This window comes from Athene cunicularia, assembly GCF_003259725.1.
Source record: "Athene cunicularia isolate RWA chromosome 26 unlocalized genomic scaffold, athCun1 chr26_part2, whole genome shotgun sequence".
NCBI lineage: Eukaryota > Metazoa > Chordata > Aves > Strigiformes > Strigidae > Athene > Athene cunicularia.
In genome coordinates, this window is record NW_020799137.1 from 2,938,838 (window position 1) to 2,958,312 (window position 19,475).

At 55.9% G+C, this 19,475-nt stretch overlaps 1 protein-coding gene across 1 annotated transcript in view; it reads left to right on the plus strand.

Annotated features, from left to right (window-relative positions):
• The window catches only part of GRM4 (glutamate metabotropic receptor 4), a 42,322-nt gene that overhangs the window by 6,968 nt on the left and 15,879 nt on the right, over nt 1-19,475 (plus strand). Inside the window, exons 2-5 of the mRNA XM_026864398.1 lie at nt 2,446-2,662; nt 13,914-14,049; nt 16,333-16,487; nt 16,805-16,945. Of these exons, the coding sequence (XP_026720199.1) occupies nt 2,446-2,662; nt 13,914-14,049; nt 16,333-16,487; nt 16,805-16,945 (649 nt within the window). The remainder of the gene's footprint in view (nt 1-2,445; nt 2,663-13,913; nt 14,050-16,332; nt 16,488-16,804; nt 16,946-19,475) is intronic.

A 19,475-nucleotide genomic window follows, 5' to 3' on the forward strand; every position in this document is an offset into this window, starting at 1 on the left:
CCCCCAGGATGAATGATTGCCAGACGAGCGCCTCACCTGTTGAGCAGAATTTTAATCGAGTCTCATGCCCTGGCTCCCGGTCACAGATACCCAACAAGCAGATCACAGCCCTTCGGAAAGGAGCACAAAGATTGTCACAGGGAGTAATCCTATTTGTGCCTTGATAAAGATTCTTTCCTTTCCCTCTCCCACTCCTTCTGCATCTCTCCCTTTTTTCATCTTATATTTTGCAGGTAGGTAGAAGGGTGGCTGTTTCTTTCCAGCGGCCTTTTAGCATTCAGGTGGAGTTGTGGGTTATAACACCAGTATTGCATTTAAGAGAGAGAGAGAGAGAGAGAAAGAGGGGAGTGGAAGAAGGGAAAATAACAGAGAAACAAAGGAAAAACTGTGAGATGCAGCCTGGGAGCAGGAGTGGCGGAGGATGGAGTGGGCTGTGGGGGTTGAGAGCCCCAGGAGGGTCCGTGGAGTGGCTCCAGCACAAGTCTCCCCATCCTTGGGATGCTGCTACCCAGGCGGGCTCCCAGCAAAGTGGTTTGATCTTCTATCATGAACTAGGATCCCCACAGACCCCAAACTCTCCCTGTCCCCACCGACCAAGCCCATCCAGGTGTCTCTGCTGCTGGGAATTGGCTAATTGCTGAATGGGGAGCGGTGATGGGAGAGGCCTGAGCTGAACTGGCCATCCGGCACGACGCAGGTGCGGGCTGAGCCCGAAGGACTACTGGGATTTGTGGCAGTTCCCTGAGGCTTTGGCAAGCGTTTGTGCTCCTACAAACTGTGGTTACTGAATTATTCCTAAACTGGACGAGAGGCAGCAGGAGAGGGGGAAGGACCCTCAGGAGCTGGGGGTTGCTGCTCTGCACCTGCTTGCCCCCAGGCCGTGGGGTGGTTTGGGGTCCGTGCTGCTTTCTTGTTCTTCTTCCTTGTGCTCTGTCCTGGCAGTAAAGTAGCATCTGGGGGAAATGAGAGAGTGGTGGGTGGCCAGATCCTTCCCCAGGCTGTGCTGGCTCCAGGTAGGACTGTCACCGTCTCTGTAGCCCTGTGGCCACGGTGAGGCTGAGCTCCAGCCCCTGCGACTATATAAATTTAAAATCTTGTCTGCGCTTTGGGCAGGGCTCTGCCAGCCCTCACCATGTGCCAGGGAGGTGTTGGGCTGTGCCTGGGGGAGGTTTGTGGTACCAGCCTGGGTGTGAGACAGGGGGATGATGGATGGGGCTGTCTGGGTGTTCGGTACATCTTTGGTAGGGAGCTTCATGCTAGTGGGGAGAGCCTGGGCTTGATAATTCAATAAGCCTTTTCCATCTTTAAGATAGATTAATATCTGTGGTGTGTTTTGGAGATGTAAAGTGCTGTGCAAGTGTTAAGCATCGCATGATCCTTCGGTGCTAAATCATTCTAATGTACTGTGTGAGGTGTGGCGGCTCTGGTTCATTTAAAGGGCTTATTTATGGCTCGGATGGACAGGACCTGGCAGGGTGGGCTTGGATCTGTCCTTCTCGGGGCAGGAAACCAAAGGGAGACCTTAGCAGTGCTGTCCAGGGCAGAAGTAAGGTTTTCTCTTTGGTGTCTCCCATGCTGGGCACATCTGTTCTTGGGAAACCCTTCTGGGGTCCTGCTGGGTGTGCCTGAGCCTCCTGTGGTCCCCAAACCCCGATGTCTCCAAGGGCTGAGCCAGCCTGCGTGGCCAAGGCTTGGTTCCTGCCTTCCCTGGGGGGTGCTGGTCCCCTTCACCCAGGCAGCACCCAGAGGCTCCCACAGCTCATGCTGGCTGGCACCCAGGGAGCATGGAGGGGAGATGGAAGCAGGCAGGAGTGTTACATGTAGAAGTGAAAGCTTGGGGTGCTCTGAACCTCTCCCTGCAAAGCCCGGGGCTGCCCAGCTCCTTGGTGGACCTCAGAGGGACTTACTGGTGGTTGCTCTGCCCTGGGACTGGTTTCTGTTCTTCCTCAGGAGATCCTGGAGCCCTGACCTGCTGGGCTCTGCCCAGCCAGGCACTTCCGTGGTGCTTCTGTGCAGTGTGAAGCAGCAGTTTTCACTTTCTGCTTGTTTTTATTTCCCCCTTCCCAGGCACTGGTGTGTGTGGGTTCAGACCAGACTGGAGGGTGCAGAGATGTGGGTCTTGGCATGGGTTGGGGTGGTTTTGTGTCTCCTGTGCCCGGTTATGGATGGAAGTCACCAGATCAAAGCCTTTGTGTTCCCACCAAGACCCAGTAGAGCTGATCACCCTCCGCTTCATGGTCTTCCTCCATAAGGTGCTGGTCCCGGGTGCTGTGACACATCCCACGTCTGTCTGGTGGCACATGCTCCCACCTGACCCACAGTCTTCCTTGATGTCCTCCTCCGTCTCCTCCAGAGCAGGGCTTTGGCGGCATGGGCAAGGTGAGGGCATCGCCGTGGGGTGGAGATCACCTCTTTCTCCTGACGCTTTGTCTTTCTCCATTCCAGATCCCCCAGATCAGCTATGCCTCCACCGCACCGGACCTGAGCGACAACAGCCGCTACGACTTCTTCTCCCGCGTCGTCCCGTCCGACACCTACCAGGCCCAGGCCATGGTGGACATTGTCAAAGCCCTCAAGTGGAATTATGTCTCCACCTTGGCCTCTGAGGGCAGCTATGGTGAAAGCGGTGTGGAGGCCTTCATCCAGAAGTCCAGGGAGGATGGTGAGTGGGTTTCTCCTGGGATGGGAGCTCGGCGTGGGCTTTGGAGCAGCTGGGGCTGGAGGAGAAAAGGCGATGGATGGGCATGAAGGGATGCGTCTGGTTGGGCTTCTTGGCCTGAGCTGGGATGTCTCAGTGGTGCATGAGCAGGGGTGGGTGGCACGGTTTGGGGGACAACCCCGGAGCAGGGCGGGTTTTGGGGCAGCCCTGCTGATTGCAGGGGCAACGTGGTGGCCGGTAAGGATCCAAAGTCTCCAGCCAGGATCGGGACCAGCAATCCCAAGCTGCCTCCGCTTCGCAGGGCAGGTGGGTTTATTGCTGCCGCCTCCTTTTGGAAAGCATCTTGAGATCCCACTCCCTGCTCACCGGGAGACCCCAGATCCGCTGAGCTGGGCTAACCTCCTCCCTCTGCAGCTGAGCCATGGTGCTGGGCATGTTCCAGAAGAAAAGGCTTTTACAAATACTCCCAGGTTTTAACAGAAAATAAAGTTGGCACTAACATGCGCTTTGCCCAATTTTAGTGGAATTATCCCCGAGGGCAGGTGCTTTAACTTGTCTATAGGCTATGGACAAGCAGAAAGTCCATGCTCAGCAAAACTCTTTGGGAGGATTTGTCTGGAGCCAGAAAGCATTTTGCTGATGGGAGCGCTGGGATGCTTAGCAGGGATTAGAAGCCTCGGGAGCAGCAGAGGAGCTCCTGGGTACCCGCTGGTGGCCGAGCATCAATCCCGGCACTGGCTGGGATGCTGAGGACGCCGGGTGGGGCTGTCGTGGGTGCTATTACCACGAGCCCAGAGCCACCCTGAGACCCCTGGTGGGACTGGCACAGCACTGGGGTCCCTCCTGGTTCTGGCATCACTTCACCTCTGCAGCAACGCGTGCATGGGGCGAGACGGGAGCTAAAGAGTGTTTTCCAAGGCAGTTAAAACCCCGCAGCGCACAGGCTGCTGCCTATTACTGGCTTAACTGTATCTGAATGGCACATTAAGTTCTGGCAAAATCGGTGGGACACCAGCCTATCTGGAGCTAGTCAAACTGTGTTATGGCCTTATAAATGGATAAAGGGAATAAAAACTTCTAGGTGACGAGCTCCTAATCAAAGCCCTATAAATAGGAACAGCGTTAATTCTGTCTCGCGCGCGCGCCCTGGCACTGGGAACCGGCTGTGCTTTTAATATGCAGAGAAACCCATCTGGGGATTCAACCTGGAAACTGCTCTTCAGGATTTTAACTTGAAAAGCAAAATATTTTCACGGGGCTGCAGTTTTGCAAGGAGAATCGTGTAGGGATGCTTTGGAGGAGGCGGGTGCGATGCCTGTTGTACGGCTTGGGCGTGGGGCGTGCTGCCTGGGCGCTGTGACAGGGACACGGGTGGGAGCGGTGCCGGGGTGCCTGTGCTGAGCTGGGGTTGTGTCTGCACGCAGCCGCGTGTGACGACGAGGGGCTGAGGGGGATACATCCATCTACAGAGGCGCTGTCGGGTGTGTGTGGTGCCCGGCAGGTTAGGGGGGTGCTGGAGGGGGTACCCCGTGGGATGGGGTGCTGGAGGGGGTACCCCGTGGGATGGGGTGCCCCGTGAAAGGGCTGCAGGGCTGTGGGCAAAGGGCTGGGTTTGTGGCTCTGTCACCAGCTTCGCCACTAGCCCTACCCGGGTTTGTAAATGCTAACAGCAGCCCCATCTGGCTAGCGATGATAATGAGATTCTCATCTGACTACGAGAGGAATAAGGAAAAACAGCCTTTTGTGGGGGGGATTTTTGCATTATCTTCAGCATTTTTCCACCCTTAAAAAAAAAAAAAAAAAAAAAAAAAAAAAAAAAGAGTTTTCTTGCCTGCCTTGGGCTGTCGGGTCCTGCCCCACAGGGTGCCCAGAGCAAGGCTGATGGCACTGCTGGGTGACACGGGGAGGTGGCAGCAGTACTGGGTTCAGCAGCGTCGTTAGCCCATGCCTGGCCCTGTTGTGCCCTTCCCCTGCAGCAAGCACAGCCGGAGGATGCTCTGCTGCCCTTTTTGTGGCCACTGCTCCGGGGGGGGAGGTTCCGGGTGCCGGTTGCACGTGGCCAGGAGAAATGGGTTGGTGCACAGGCACGGTTCGAACCCACGTTCCTCCTCCATTAAGCGCCAGTAAGGAGCAGTTGTCATGACTGGTGGTCCCACTGCAGCACGAGCACTTCTTTTGAGATACCTGTGGTTCCCGCGAATTCCTGTAACCAGATGGTTAATGATATGACAGCGTAATTGCAGAGTAAACGAGTGTACATGGAGTAGAAATGCACGCGTATTAATCTGGGGCTGAGGCAGTCCTGTAATTTGTGTATCCACATAACCCAACGATTATGTGCATTAGTGATAATTTAGTTATCAAAAAGCATAATTCCACTGTAATTGCGGTATAACAGCGGCATAAGTGCAGCCCGTGTGTTATCAGCAGTAACGCTGCTTCCCCTGCTTGTGCTGCAGGAATACGTTTATTTATAAGAGCCGCCGTATATCAGCTCGAGCACAGAGCCCCGGGGCAGCGGCTCTCACTTGGGTGCCTGGGTGGGTTCTGAGCTGCTCCCTAAAGCATCTCCCCGGGGAGGGAGCGCCAGGGGTCAGCCACGCTGCTTTGCCCTTGGAAGATAGCTCTGCAGCCAGGAATAACGGTATGGTTGGACCAAGAACATGCTTTTTATTTTTTTTATTTTTTTTTTTTTTAATTAGAAAATCCCCCAGCCTTGCCCCCTGTGGTGGCGACTGCAAGACGGGACGAAGAGCCAGGGCTGTGCCTGCTTCACTTTTTTGTCTTCCCCCAGTAAAAACGGCTCTGCTGACACTAAGTATCTTTACGCCAGTGCAGAGCCACTGGGAATGGGTGAAGGATCCGTCTCCTCTTTTATAGCCTGTTTGTATATGCCTGACTCTCATTTGCGCTCCTCCGGCAGCATAAAGGGGCCTGCGATTTATTGCTGCTTCAAGGTGCCTCCAGCCTGTCGAAGTGATGTCAGCGGGCTCTCGGTTGAGGATCTGGCCTCTGCCGAGGGTTTTCCAGCAGTCTGTCAGGTGGTGGAGTTTACCCCTGCTGGGGTATTTATGCCGGGGGAAAGGGCCAGCCCCTGCCCACATGGGTCAGAGAGTGGCGGCGCTGGCTCTGCCCAGGGCGGGTTTCTCACCCGACCCCGGGATCAGGGTGAGCATCTCCCTGCTCCTCTCCCGAAGAGCTCTCTGCTTCATTTTTCTTGCCAAGCCTGAGTCTTCAGAGTCAGTTTTTATTTCCATCAGGCAATAATGCTCATTGCTGTAGTTAGCAGTTAGCATTCAAGCTGTTTGCTTTCTGATGCATTATCAACTTGACCTTCAGTTTCAATTTTTAGCAAAGCCTCGTGTTAAAGCCTTTGCCATCGCAATGGGAAGCATTTCTGCTCAAGGCACAAACCGACCCCCTCTGCTGTGGAGGGGAGAAGAAACTCACTCTGGGGACAGGTTATTTTTGCAGCCAGGGCTGGCCCTGGGCTACTGAGACAGACTGACCTGGGTGGGCCATTATATCTTATACATTGCAATTACTCTGGCAATTATGCAGTTGGCCCCTGGCGATTGCTGGTGGTTGCACCAATGGCTGGATAGTCCTTATTCACTGAGTGGTGGGTTTTTTTGAGTGCTAGCATTGCAGAGATGTTATATCTGCAAAGGATGAATTTTCTCTGGCCCTTTTTAAGTGCTCCCCCAAAACACCCTGCTCCCCCAAAGCATCCCGCAGTTGCAGTGGGTGTCAGCTGCATTCACACCTTGGCACCAAGGTGCAAGCAGGGCCAGCAGCGGGGTGTCCCCAGTGTCCCCATCTCCCCCTGACCCTGATTCGTGACATCGTTTCAGCGGAGGGACAGACGCATCCGCAGCCCTTCGGCTCTGCGTTCCTTGACATCTCCGCTGTCACCGAGCTCTTGGAGATGAAGTATTAGATTTATGTTTATGTAATTTAGCTGGTGAGCGCAGCATGTTATGCCATGCGTCGTAATGTGCAGTGCTCGGTTTTGTGAAGAGGGTAATATTTCCAGCCAAACGCAAGACTCCTTAGTCATGTGTCTGGATCAATTTTACACTGTCATTTCCCCCCTCTATTGTTTTATCCTTCGCTGAGTTTTCTATATTTTTAGTTAAGAGGCTGATATATATTTGTGGTGCATTTTTTCATCCCCATGTGACATTCATAGCTGTCTCTTTCTGGTTTTAGCCGGGTTCATTACTTTTGGTTGATGCATCAGAATGTCACCCCCAAAAAGCTGCTTCCCAAGTCTTAAGGCATAAGCAAACATAGAATATGACTTTATGGCAGATCTGTATATGCGATCCTGGATGTTGCTAATCCTGGTTTGGGGAGTGCTGTTGTTCTGGGTCCCGTGGATGCCGGGAGGGTGATGCTGGTGGGTACCTGCCCCTGAGCTGCGCCCCCCAGCAAAGCATGCAGGAGTTCAGGTGAGTGACCTTCAGCCCCGTGACGTGACGGCGGGGTGTGATGAGCGGTGGTGCAGAGTGGGCTGGCCATCCAGCTCCCTTTCATCCCCCAGGACGGCTGTTCTTGTGCAGTCAGCACTCAATTACCGCGGCTCACCCGAGGGCTGTTATTTGCTGCCGGCGTCTCAGCTTCCCAGCCAAATCCTTCCATTCAGCAGCCAGCAAAAAGCTGGATGTTTTTTTTTTTTTCTTTTGTGGTACAACGCTGAGAGCCTGAAGGGTCCCTGCTCTGCGGGAAGGCAGGGGTTTGGGTGAATCTTTTCCTACAGGTGTTTTCTGGCCGATAACACCAAGGATGGTGGCATCTCTGTCCCCTTTGGGGCATCTCTGAGAGGTCCTTCCCTTTTCCTGAGGGTGGCTCAGGAAGGGTCCTTGTCACCTACGGGCCAAAATCATGGTTATACCCATCCCCTGAGTTTCTGTGCTGGTCTCTATCATCTTATCATCAAAAATTAGCCCCAGCTCTTACTGGATGCAGCAACTCTTTGTGTTGGATGGAGCAGCCGGAGGGGCAGGTCTGGTCACCCAGGATCTGCTGCCATCACCACTTTGGGTCCTGAAACTCTTGCAGGATCCTCTGGGGAAGAAACCACATTTTCTGGGTTATTTTTCTATTTCCTTTCCCCCGCTGCTTCTTTTCTTTTTGCTAGTCAACACTATGTACCCCAATACAGCCTGAAGTTACTGTAACCTTCCCTGCCCTCCAGCTGTTGGCTGGTGGGTGCCAAGTGTCTGTCAGGCTGGGACTGGGGAGAGCTAGAGCTGCCCTGGGGCTACTGGGACCACTGCCCTCACCTCTTAACTCCACTCCTTGTTTTCAGGTCTCGCAGAGCTCCCTTTGTGTGGTGGAAGTGGGGAGGGCAGCGAGCAGGGCCGGGCAAAGCGCAGCTATTAGTTGTGGTCGGGGCTGGCACGCGGGCTCTGGCTCGCAGCCCAAACCTGGGCTTTGGAGGCAGCCCGAGTTAATATCTTGCTCTTTAATATTTTCAGTGTGTGTTGGAGGGTGCCCGAGGGCTGGCGACCTGGGCTGGGTGGTGCCAGGCAGATGCTGGTGGCTCCAGGGAGCTCCCAGTGAGGTCCAGTCTGAGATGGAGTGAGATGGGAGACGCAGCCCTGGGGGATCGGTGAAAGCAGCGTGGGGGTGTTTTCCACGATGTGGGCTTGGGTTAGGAGGGATGAGATAAAGTATTAGGATAAATGAAGGGAAAAACGGTCTTTGCTTTCAGGACTTGTCTATCAGTTCAAGCCCCGGCTCCTGGAGTCATGTGATGGGTGGGGATCTCTGCTGCAGAGAATAAACTTTAGCCTCCGACTGCAGTGTGATGCTCCTTTTGCAGAGCAGCAGGTGGGGGAAAGACTGCAAAATCTTGCTATAAACCTCCCCAGTAATCCCAGCATCTCCTGGCTCCTCCCGGCTCCAGGCTGGAGCAGGGTGAGGGGGAAGAAGACGTAGCCCTCACCTGGAGGGGGGCTACCGGAGCCGGGGGGCTTGACTCACCCAAGTCCCTGATTAGGTCTGTAACAGAAGATCCTTCCCGCGGACAGAGACAGTGATGGTTTTACTTACATGAAAAACCTGAATTTTCTGCTCCCCAGTGTCCTGGCCAGGGCCCTAGTTTTGAGCTGAAGACTTGCTTTTTTCCCTTCTTTTCCCCATTGCAAATTCATTAATTATTGATTTATCCTAGCAATGCAGGCAGTTGAAAAGCAGGCTCAAATTGCTCAGATTCATAATGTCTGATGAGATTTTAAAACGCTGAAGAGCAGCATTTGAGCCGGTTCCAGGGATGAGGCAGGTGGCGAGTGCCAGGAGCCTCCAGTGATGGGGATGTGTGATGCAGAGTCCAGGACACACGAGGAGGGACCTGCCACCCCCAAAGTGGGACCAGACTGCAAAAATGTGGGGGTCTGGGGGGCTTTGCGTTCCCAGGAGGGAAGGGATAAGATGCCCACCTTGCAGTGAAGCACGGGACGCTACGAGCTGAGATCTGGCTGCACCGGGGGACACGTTGGGGCTGGTTTTGGGTGACAAAGACAGGTTGGTGTCCCCAAGCACACCCAAGCTGGTAGCAGAGCAGCCTCCATGCCAGATAATTTAGGTGTTGCTGTCATTAGGGCTCCACCACAGTGAAGGAAAGATTTCAGCCGTGTGTGTTGGGACCCAGAGTACCTCACCCGTGCTGGCGTTTTAGCTTGGCTTGTGCCGTGGCGCGGGGCCGTTTCCCCATCACACTGCTCTCCCCAGCCCAGCTTGTGTGCGGGTACCCATGGGATGTAGGCAGCCTTCCCCAGATTGCAAAACCACTTGTTGCTGCGGTGTTGAGGATGGATGGATGGATGGATGGATGGATGGATGGATGGATGGATGGAAGGATGATGCAAGTCCTCGCCCTGTGCAGAGCATCCTGTGCTCTGTGGTTAGACCAAAGCGTACCAGTCCCATGATGGCGCAGGAGCTTTGCCTCCACCAGGGCACAGAGCCCTGTCCCTGCTGGCTTCTCCTCTAATGAGTCGATTCCTGGAGGCTTTGAAGTGATGTGAATAATGAATCCCGGGGCAGGGGAGCAGCCTGCCACTTGCCAATTAAGCCTCGACTTGGGAATCTCATTTAAATGGCTGGGGTTAGGAAGGGGAGGCCAGGAGCATGCAGGGGAGCTGCGCAGGTGCTGCTTGCCAAAGGCCGCTGTGCAGAGCCCCATCCCCTCCTCGGGGGGGAGCACGTCACGGTGGGGGGGACGTTCACATTGCTGTTTGAAGCGTGGTTGAGCCAGGCCCACGCTCGCCCAGCTCTTGGCAGCCGCCGGCTCTGTGGGGAGCCCCTGCGGAGCGTTCCCTGATTGATGGTGTATGTTAGCGACAGCAAAAGCTTATTATCTACCTGCAATCAAGAGGGCACTTCAGCGTCGTGCTTCCCGGAGCAGCTGCGCTCCCACCGAGTCCATAATGGTGGAGATTAAACCCTGACCCGTGTTTGACAACACACGTTAACCCCACCATAATGAGGAGAGTCCCCGAGGCTCCCAGCGAGCGGCTGGCGGAGCTGCGGGGATGCCGGCGGAGGCTGAGAGCCCCCCCGGGCTGGGGGTGACGCTGGCGGGAGGGACAGGGCCACGGGCTTGAGGATGGTGCAGGCAGTGGTTTGCTCCTGGAGGGCTTTGCCCTGCCCCGGATGGGGGTGATACACCCACAGGCAAGCTTAACACAGCCGGGATGGGTGCGTGGGGCTGTTGGGTGACACTGGGTGCAGACCCCTGCGGTGTTGCCCCCGGGGCCAAGGTGGGACTGGGGTGCAGACACGTCCCCGCTGCCCTGGCTCTGCTGGCAGGGGGGTGGGTTGTTTGCTGGAGGATGAGCCCCACGGCAAACCCTTCCCTTTGCAGAGCCACTCTCGCTGCGCATCCCGGTTTTGCACGGGAGATTTTCCCTCTTGTCCTGACAAGCATCCATGTTGTGACCTGCCTGGGTGGGATGGGACAACCGCTGCTGATTAACCGGAGTGGGCTCATTGTGGTGAGCTCTGGCAGGCGGCAGAGAAAGGGCTGCAAGCGGCAGCGACGGGCACACCTGGCCACCTCCTGTAATTGTGTCCCCACCATTTGACTCTCCCTGTCAGTCTCTGCTTCCCCGGCTGTGGGCTGCTGAATATTTCATCCTTGGCTCTTCCCAGCAGCCTCCTTGCAAAGCTGTTGGCTCTGCCACCATGGGACTGGGCTGTCACTGCTGCGGGGGCTCAGGCCAGGAGCCAAAAGCGGCTTTGGGTGCTCCTGGACCCTGGGGCTGCAGTTTTGGGTACCTGATTGCTGCCTGAGCCTGTGGGAGGTTTGGGAATGGGTCCAAATTGGGGTTTTTGAGGCTGTTTCTTTCTGTAAAAGCCCTGAATCCTACGCTGCTATCCGTAGGGATGGCACTCATGGGATCTTGTGTCTGAGCATCCTTAAATCATCCGCCTGTCTCCAGCTGTGGGATGCTGCTCCTGGAGGCTTTCTCCACTATCCCTGCTCCTCTTTGGTCCTTTCCCAAAGCTGGAGGGGGAAAGAGATCCCCATTCCCCACCTCCTGCCCTCTCCCAGAGCCGGACCCTGGCCCAAGTCTGGGATCGATGCTGCACTGTCCCACCGGAGGAGGGAGAGCAGCCGCCTCTTCCCCATCGCTGCCGCCTTCTCGCTTTGATTTCTTGCTTTAAAGGAGTGTTTTGACTAAATGGATTTTTGTGCGAAGACAGCAGGAGCATCGCTTGGCAAATTCCCCTTCCCGCTGCGGCGCCCAGGGGCCATGAATAATGCAGGCGCTGAGAGCCTGGGCTGCTGGAGGTGAGTGGGGCTGCCCCGAAACGCACAGCTCTGCCCACCCCAGCCACCTCCCCCTGACCCTCCTGACCTCTTTTTTTTTCATTATTAAGCAGATTTCATTAATTAAGAAGATTAAAAACATCAAGCAGTGTTTGCATCAGTGCGTGGGCTGGAGGAGGGCGCTGCGGGAACGTGGAGCTCCCGGACCCTCCGGGGCCGTTTACCTGGGCTGGGTTTGTGCTGGTTTTAAGCTTGGAGAGCTCTGATGAGCTTTAGTAAACTGCAGGGCCCAGGCGGTGCGGCCAGGGGTTGCAGACATCCGTGCCCATCCTTGGGACAGTTTTCTCCCAGCATCCAGCCACTTTTTGGGGTTTCCCATCCCCGCTTTCCCACCCCACTGGCCTGGCCACGTTCCCCCTCACATGCTCCGCGCTCTCCAGCCACTGCATTAATAAGGTCCTCATTATGTCCTAATTGCCCATATCCTTTCTTCGTTACATTCCTCATTAGTTTGATTTAACGGAGCTGCCGAGTAACTTGGTCATTTCTGAATTGCCATCGATTTAGTCTCTTTTCTGATTTATTTATGGGCCCGTCTCCTCTGTCCCCCCCCGCCCCTTCCCATGCATACAAGAAGATCGTCCCTGCCACAAGTTCCCCCAGAGCCACCTGCTACCTCTGCAAGTGCCATGGGATGCTCAAAGCCGCTGCTTGGGGTGAGAGGAATAAAATACTCATGGAGGACCCCCAGTGTAAAGCCTTGATGCTGTCCCAGGGAAGTCTGGAAGCTGGGTTTGCTCTGGCCGTGCTGGGAAGTGCACTTCTGCCAGCCCTGAGCTGTCACTCCCGTGTGCACACACCTGCCCGACTCTGCGCCGGGGCTTTTGGAAGGTTCTCGTGTTTGCAAACTGCTGCTTTTGTTGGATTTTTCTCCTTTTATTGCCATGGAAACTGTAATTAAGCTGCACCAGCTCCTTAGTCGGAGCCGCAATCTCTGGTGGCACAGCCGGTGCCACCCTGGCCTGGCCGGGGGCTCGGCAGTGACCGGGGCCAAATGCCCCCCAGGCAGGGACGTGCCCGTCCTGCCGGCGCTGCCTGCTGCTGCCTGCTGCTGCCCGTCTCGCCTGGCTGATCTGTCTGTCCGGGAGTCTGTTTATCCAACTCCCTCCTCTCCATCCATCTGGCTCCCCATATGGGAAACAAACAGCAAATTGGCTCAATTTCTTACCATAGGGAAAAAAAAAAAACCAACCCAAACCCTGGGCTGCATGGGGCCAGGGGCAGGCGATGCTACCCTGGCCCGTGGGTATTCACTGGGGGATGCTGTCATCCCCATCCCTGAAACCTCCCTTGCGCAGGACCCATCAGCCACCCCCCCCACCCCTGTTGTTTGGCTGCAAGGGCCAAATTACTCCAGGTTTTCCTCCAGCCCTGAGGGAAGGAGCAAACCATCCCATCCCCGAGGCCTCTGCCTCGATGTCTGTCCCCATCCCATCCTCCCCCTGCTCCTCTCCAGAGGCCTAAGCTGGGAAATCTCTTCCTGCCACCATGTGCTAATTACTCTGACCTTTGCTTAAGCTGGGATCTTTTAGTGGCAGACGAGGTATCAGCCGTGTCATTTACTATGCAAATTGAGACCATCAATTACATCCAGAAGGTCCCGCAATGTTTAATTTTCTCTCCCATCTCTCTTTTTATTGGCATGTGCAAAAATGCAGGAGCAGGAGAGCTCTGGCTTTTCAGAGCCCAGCAGCCATGTGTGGGGACTCTTCCAGTTGCCAGCTTCCCCTTGTTGCTTTTAATTTTAATTAGCTGCTTTTGCAATCGCCCCGTGGAAGACTGAGTTGGGAGCTCAGCTGGTGCCGCAGGGATGGGAATAAAACCCTTTGCAGGGCCAGGCTGCTGTCTCAGGGGTGAAGGGCTCTTTCTGGGGCTGCAGCCCATCATCTCTTCCCATGGGCCTTTTTTGCCAGTATTTGACCACTGCACAAGCAGAGCCCTTTGAAAATCCCGGTCCTGGGCTGGTGAGGGGCTGGTGCGGGGCTGGTGCTTGGAGCTGGCTGGAAAACCCTCTCCAAGCCTCTGGGGTGGGACGGTGTGTCTGTCGGAGGCCTGGGGTGTGATGTGGTTGTGTCTCGAAATGACAGGCACTAAGCGGAGTGGGTGGAAGGTGGAGAGGAGCTGCAGGGTGGGAGGGAAGGTGGCGCAGAAGGACTAAGCTGTGAGGGAGAGGAGAGGTGAAGGCAGCGACCTGGGAGTGGAGGCGTAAAGGGAGGGCTTGAGTATCTGTCCTGGGGTGGTGGGAAGGGGGCTCTGGGGGCAGTGGGCTACGGAGATGGCACGGTGCTGAGCCCCCTCACTGTGGCTGGGGTGCAGGTGAGCTGGGGACACCCTGTTGTGGGGCTGAGGGGCTGCCCCCAGGGGATGGAGACTGGCAGGGGTGTCTCAGTGCTGGGGCTCTCTCTGCCGCAGGTGGGGTGTGCGTGGCCCAGTCTGTCAAGATCCCGCGGGAGCCCAAGCCGGGAGAGTTCGACAAGATCATCCGTCGCCTCCTGGAGACCTCCCACGCTCGGGCCGTCATCATCTTCGCTAATGAAGACGATATCAGGTGCGGGGGGCCAGCCTGGCTGGGAGGGGAGGCTGGTGGGGGGAATGTACTTCAGGGCACCCACACCGAGCCCAACATGTTCTCTACACGTGCTGCTGCCGGGGCTGCAGGGTGCTTGTGGCAGGAGCTGGGCACTGCAACAGGAGCTGACCGTGCCCGCAGTCTGTAGATGCGTCTGCAACGTGGTGTAGTCTGCAACGTGGAGCAGATGTGCTTGTGTAGCCGCCTTTGCAGCATGGCACAGATGTGTCTGGGATGGGGAGAGGATGCACCTTGCAGCGTGGGACGGACGTGTCTGCAGCAGGGACCCACCAGAGCTGACTTCAGAGTGGCCGCCTGGCACATTGCTGCCATCAAACCACAGCAAGACAGAGCTCAAAGGAGGAAAATTCCGCTTTCTGCTGGCTTTGGAAACCCCTGCTGTCATGAGGCTGGCTGTTTCACGCCGCTCACGGGCTGGCTCAGCCCTGGCGTGGGGCCTTGCTGAGCACCCGCCGTGGCAGGATCCAGGCGCCGTTTCTGCTTTGCTCTTTCCTGTGCAGCCTCAGCCCACAGCGTGGAAGAGGGACGGGTCCAGGGGGGCCTTTTGGGGACCCCCCCGTTGCTGCCTTGCCTGCCCGGGCGGGGCTGGGGACACAGCCATGCCTCGAGGTGATGAGCTGCTCTGCAGGCGAAGAGATGTCGTGCAGCTCCTGTTGTTTATGGAGCAGAATGATTCACATGGAACTACCCCTGATTTCCTAAGTATCTAATTTATTAATCAGCAAACATTATGTAAATGTGGGTAAACTGCGATTTTAAATCAGTTTACATCAGATGTGCAAACGTTCTGAGTTTCTTTTTTCCTTCCTTAATAGAAATGTCTGCAAACCTGACATTTACGCGGGTGTGTGGTGAGAAACGGGGGATTTACCTCGCTGTGTAAATGGCAAGCCCCATTAACGGGTTTGTAAACATTTACCCATCCAAATAGGATTACATCCCATGAACGGTGCTTTACGCACACCCACCTCACGCTGGGGAAGCGTGGGTTTAGTCAGGGCATGGAGACTGCCGTGATCCCAACTCTCGTGTCAGCTTGGGCTGCGGAACCTGGAAGATGATGCGTGGCCTCTCCCAAAATGTGTGGGGCCGTGCAGCTGAGCAAGACACTCCGTGGATGGATGTTGCTCAAATTTCTGCCTGGCTCAGATGGATCTCCCAGGAATGTGTCCCGGGGAGATGCTGCCACCGCGGGCGGCTGGGGATGCTGCTTGTGCTGGGAGCAGGACGTGGCTTTGCTGACCTCTCTGCAGCGGGATGCGTCCAGAGCTCAGGGCAACCTGGGCTGAGCACGGAGCAGCCGGCACGGCTCCCCGGCTGCCTGCTGGCCCCGCGGCTCCCAGAGCACGTCCGCCTCTTCCTGTCTTGTCTCCACTTTTGGCTCAATTTGTATCTTGGGTTTTTTTTTGGTTTTTTTTGTTTTTTTCCCCTTATTACACATTTCAAACACCATCTGGACTTGAAATGATCAGCTCCTGATGGTGAGGGGTGAGGCACAACCCTGCCTCCTCGCCACATGGGGAGATGGGGAGACAAAGCTGCCCTGGGCCCTGCTCCCATGGGGCTGGGGACCCATGCAAGCCCCTGAGGGAACAGCAAGCCCCGGGGAAAAAGAGCTGGGAGAGTCAGATCCAGGGAAGCTCCCATCCACCTACTGAGATTTTCTGGACTGGCTGGCACCGGTGGAACATGCGAGCGTGTGGGCCTGAGTGTCTGGCCGCGATGAGGGATGCTCAGCAGGATGGATGGTATGTCCAGCTCCCCACTGCTGCTCAGCTGCCCAGTTGAGCCCAGCAGAGCCCAGTTGAGCTCTAGCCTGGGCACTGGCTGCACTGGCTCTCCCTCATGGCTTGCAATGCCAATGAGACCTGAGAGCACACGCACATTCTCCAGCACTGCTGCTTTTCCTGCCTGCTGCGGCGTAACCTGATTTTTTTTTTCCTAGTGTTGGGTAATTAAGGGGGAAATTCAATTACCAGTCAGCAAATATGCAAATGAGGTGGGAGAAGCCACCCGTGTGCCTGGGCTGGGGAGGACGGAGGGTGCAGGAGCTGAGCAGCACGGTTTGCTCTCGTGTATCCATATTCACCAGGTCATGCGTGGTGCCTGGTGCCGACCAAGTGTGGGAGATGCCGAGCCCTGCCCCGTGCCAGCGTCCCTGCTTTTCTAGGGCTGGACACGAAGCCAGTGCCTGGCCCTGTGGTGCCAGCGAGTGCCAGCGCCTGTTGCTTCTCTCCACAGAAGGGTTCTGGAGGCGGCCAAGAGGGCAAATCAGACAGGACACTTCATCTGGATGGGCTCAGACAGCTGGGGCTCCAAAATCTCCCCAGTCCTGCACCTGGAGGAGGTGGCCGAGGGCTCCGTCACCATCCTGCCCAAGCGGGTCTCTGTCAAAGGTAAGGGGCTGCGCTTGGTGGGTTCCCTCAGCTTCCCCTGGGTCAGCAGTTACCCCCCCAGTGGCATCCCCTTAACTGCAAGGGTTTGGCTGTGAAAGACTCTGTGTTTTGCAGTGGGTCTTCCCCGAGTGGGTTTTCCAGCCTGCAGCTTTGCCTGAGTGGCAGCTCGGACACAAACCCACCATGCTCTTACAAGTCCCTAGTCCCCATCACCAACAAGACCCTCCTTCCCCTCTGTCTGGGGACATTTGGGCCACGTTAAGCATTTCTCTGCCATCCCAGAGATTTATCCCCTTCGTCCCCTCTTCCCCGGGCAGGTTTCGACCGCTACTTCTCCAGCAGGACACTGGACAACAACCGCCGAAACATCTGGTTTGCTGAGTTTTGGGAGGAAAATTTCCACTGCAAGCTGAGCCGGCACGCCCTGAAGAAGGGCAGCAACATCAAGAAGTGCACCAGTAAGAGCCATGGGGGTGTCTGGGCGAGCGGAGGCTCATGGGCACGTGGTGCTGTATCACATGGGGTGCACGGGGACGTGAAGGCAATGGCAGAGAGCCCAGGGCAGGTATTAAAAAAGTTTCACTTTTCCCTTATGGCCTTTCAGTTCAGCCACATCCTTATTGCTCCGGAGCTGCCAGCCCAGCTCAAGGCAGCTACGTGGCAATTAATGCTCTGTGTGGTGGTCTCAGTTATGAGCGTGTTTTTTTGGTCTAAGCAAAAAGCCAGTTGGGAATTTGGGGAGAGCTGGAGAAACGCCGTCACTTTTGCAGCGTGGGGAATGTGGGCGAGGCAGAGCTGCTCGTCTGTGTGGGTACTCCTGTGTCTGCTGGCCTTGTGATGGCAGTGCCTCGCTTAAAAGTCGACAGGAGTGTTGCACAAAAATGTTTTTGTGCATCCCTGTGTGCTGTGCGTGATCCAGGGAGCATGAGGAGCCTGCTTAGTGTGTGTGTGTGTGTGTGTATGTAGGCACGGTTCCTGTGCGAAGCTCCCAGGGCTGCTCGTACACGCTTCTTCCTTCCCTTGGCCCTGTCTTCTGTGGGTTCAAAATGATGCGGATTTGGGGCTGAATTCTGTTGCATTGTTTTGCAGCATTTGGACAACCGCCTCTTTCCCATCGCGCGCTTGGCAGAAGCACCACTGACCCACGTAAGGCTGAAGCCACAGGTGCTCCTCTGCCTTACAGGCAGCTCCTCTCTCACCTGAGCAGTCAAAAAGCTGCGGTGGCTGCAGAGAAATGAGGCCAGCGAAGGGTCAGGATATGGCTCTGGCTTAGCCAGCACTGAGGCTGCGGCGCTGCGTGCCCATGCCCGCAGGGAGGGTGCAGGGGTGCCCGGAGAGGGGGTGATAACCCCAGGGCACGTGCTGGAGCAGCCCGTGTCTCCTTGCAAACTGCTTTGTGGATGCGCCCCTGTGCTGCTCCAGGCAGGGAACCTTGTCCTGGCAGAGCCTGATCCCAGGACCCCTGAGCCTCTTCCTAACCCCCACTGTGCGTTTTTAGCTATTTCCAGCTAAAATAGGCTTGTAGGGATTAACGCAGTAAACAAGGCGGCCAGGGGATCTGTCTTGCTGACAGCGCTGCTGCCGAGGTGATGGTTGGAGGCTCAAGGAGGTGACATGTTTACTGAGAGATGGGAGAGATTTACTGCCTGCCCGGCACTGGCTGAAGACAGATAACAGTGGCTCACAGGCTGTGATGTGGCAGGACCTGGGGACATTTGCACGTTCCCCCTGTTCCCATGGGAGGGATGTCTGTGGAAGCTGTGCCATGCCAGCAGGTGCATGGACCTGGCCGTGCCTGGAAAGTTTGATCATTAAGTTGTTTGTTTTTTTTTTTCCCTCTTCCACTGCTGAGGATGAGCGGGATGGTGCTTCCACCTCCCCTCCCTTGCAGATATTCCCTAAATATTCAGCTGATGATTTGGGGACACATCTCTGTCCCCACAAGGGATTTCCAGTGCTGCAGCTTCCCCAGTGGCTAATGCATAGGTGTGAGCTTGGTAAGCAGCAAGGGCATGCAAGACAACTTGCCTGTGGCCATGGCCTTGGGTAGTTGAGAGCTCCTCATCTTTCCTGATTGCATCGAGAAATCCCCGACACCAGGAAATGCATGAGCAGGTCCTGCAAACTGCTGATCTCTTCATCTTCATAGTAATGTAGCATTTAAACAAGCAATATTTCAGGGCCAAGGTATTAGTGGAGGCAGCTGAAACCACGATATGGCAAATGTCCTAGGAGCTGTCTTTAAATTATCTGAATTTGTCAGCAAATAAATTATCTCCTGAACATTTGCTTGGCAGATAAACGGAGAGGGGAAATAACGCACGATGAAGCAATAACCAGCTTGTGTGGTTCTACGTGCTCCTGCTTTGCATGGCTTATGCAAATGTCCTGTGTGGGGCTGTTTTCCAGAGGGAATTGTACTGACTTTCCCCATGAGCCTCAAGTTTGGGTAGAGCCCAAGATGCGCAGAGGAATTCCGGCTTTGCTTGCTTTTGTATCCTAAAAAACAAACCGAAGGGTCCCACCACTGAACAGGAGAGCTCACGACGCTCGTTCATGTATGGGAGAGCTGGGAGGAAGGGGAGGGGCGAGGGCTGGGATGGGCACCAGGTTTTTGGGTGATTCCTGCTGGAGACCCGAGACCAACCCCAGCACCCGTCAGGACCTGTGTGCTCCATCCCCAGGCTGTCCTGCTGGGACCGGGTCAGGCCGGGACCCACCTCCCAGCTGCTTTTGCAGTAGGATCTCCTCAGCGTCCTCCCCCACCTCCAACCTCCCTCCACTGGGCTGTGTCCCCGATCCCCCGGGTTGGGCAAGGTGCTAGCCCTGCTCGTGCCCAGCTGGCTGGGCTGGAAAGGATCCTGCCAGCCTCTGCTTTGTTAATAATTCACACACGTGGGGATGCAGACGGGGAGGTGCTGGGATGCTGCGGGTGGGGATGGAGGAGCCGATGGCAGCCCTGGGTTTGCTGGGCTGATGGGGTGGCAA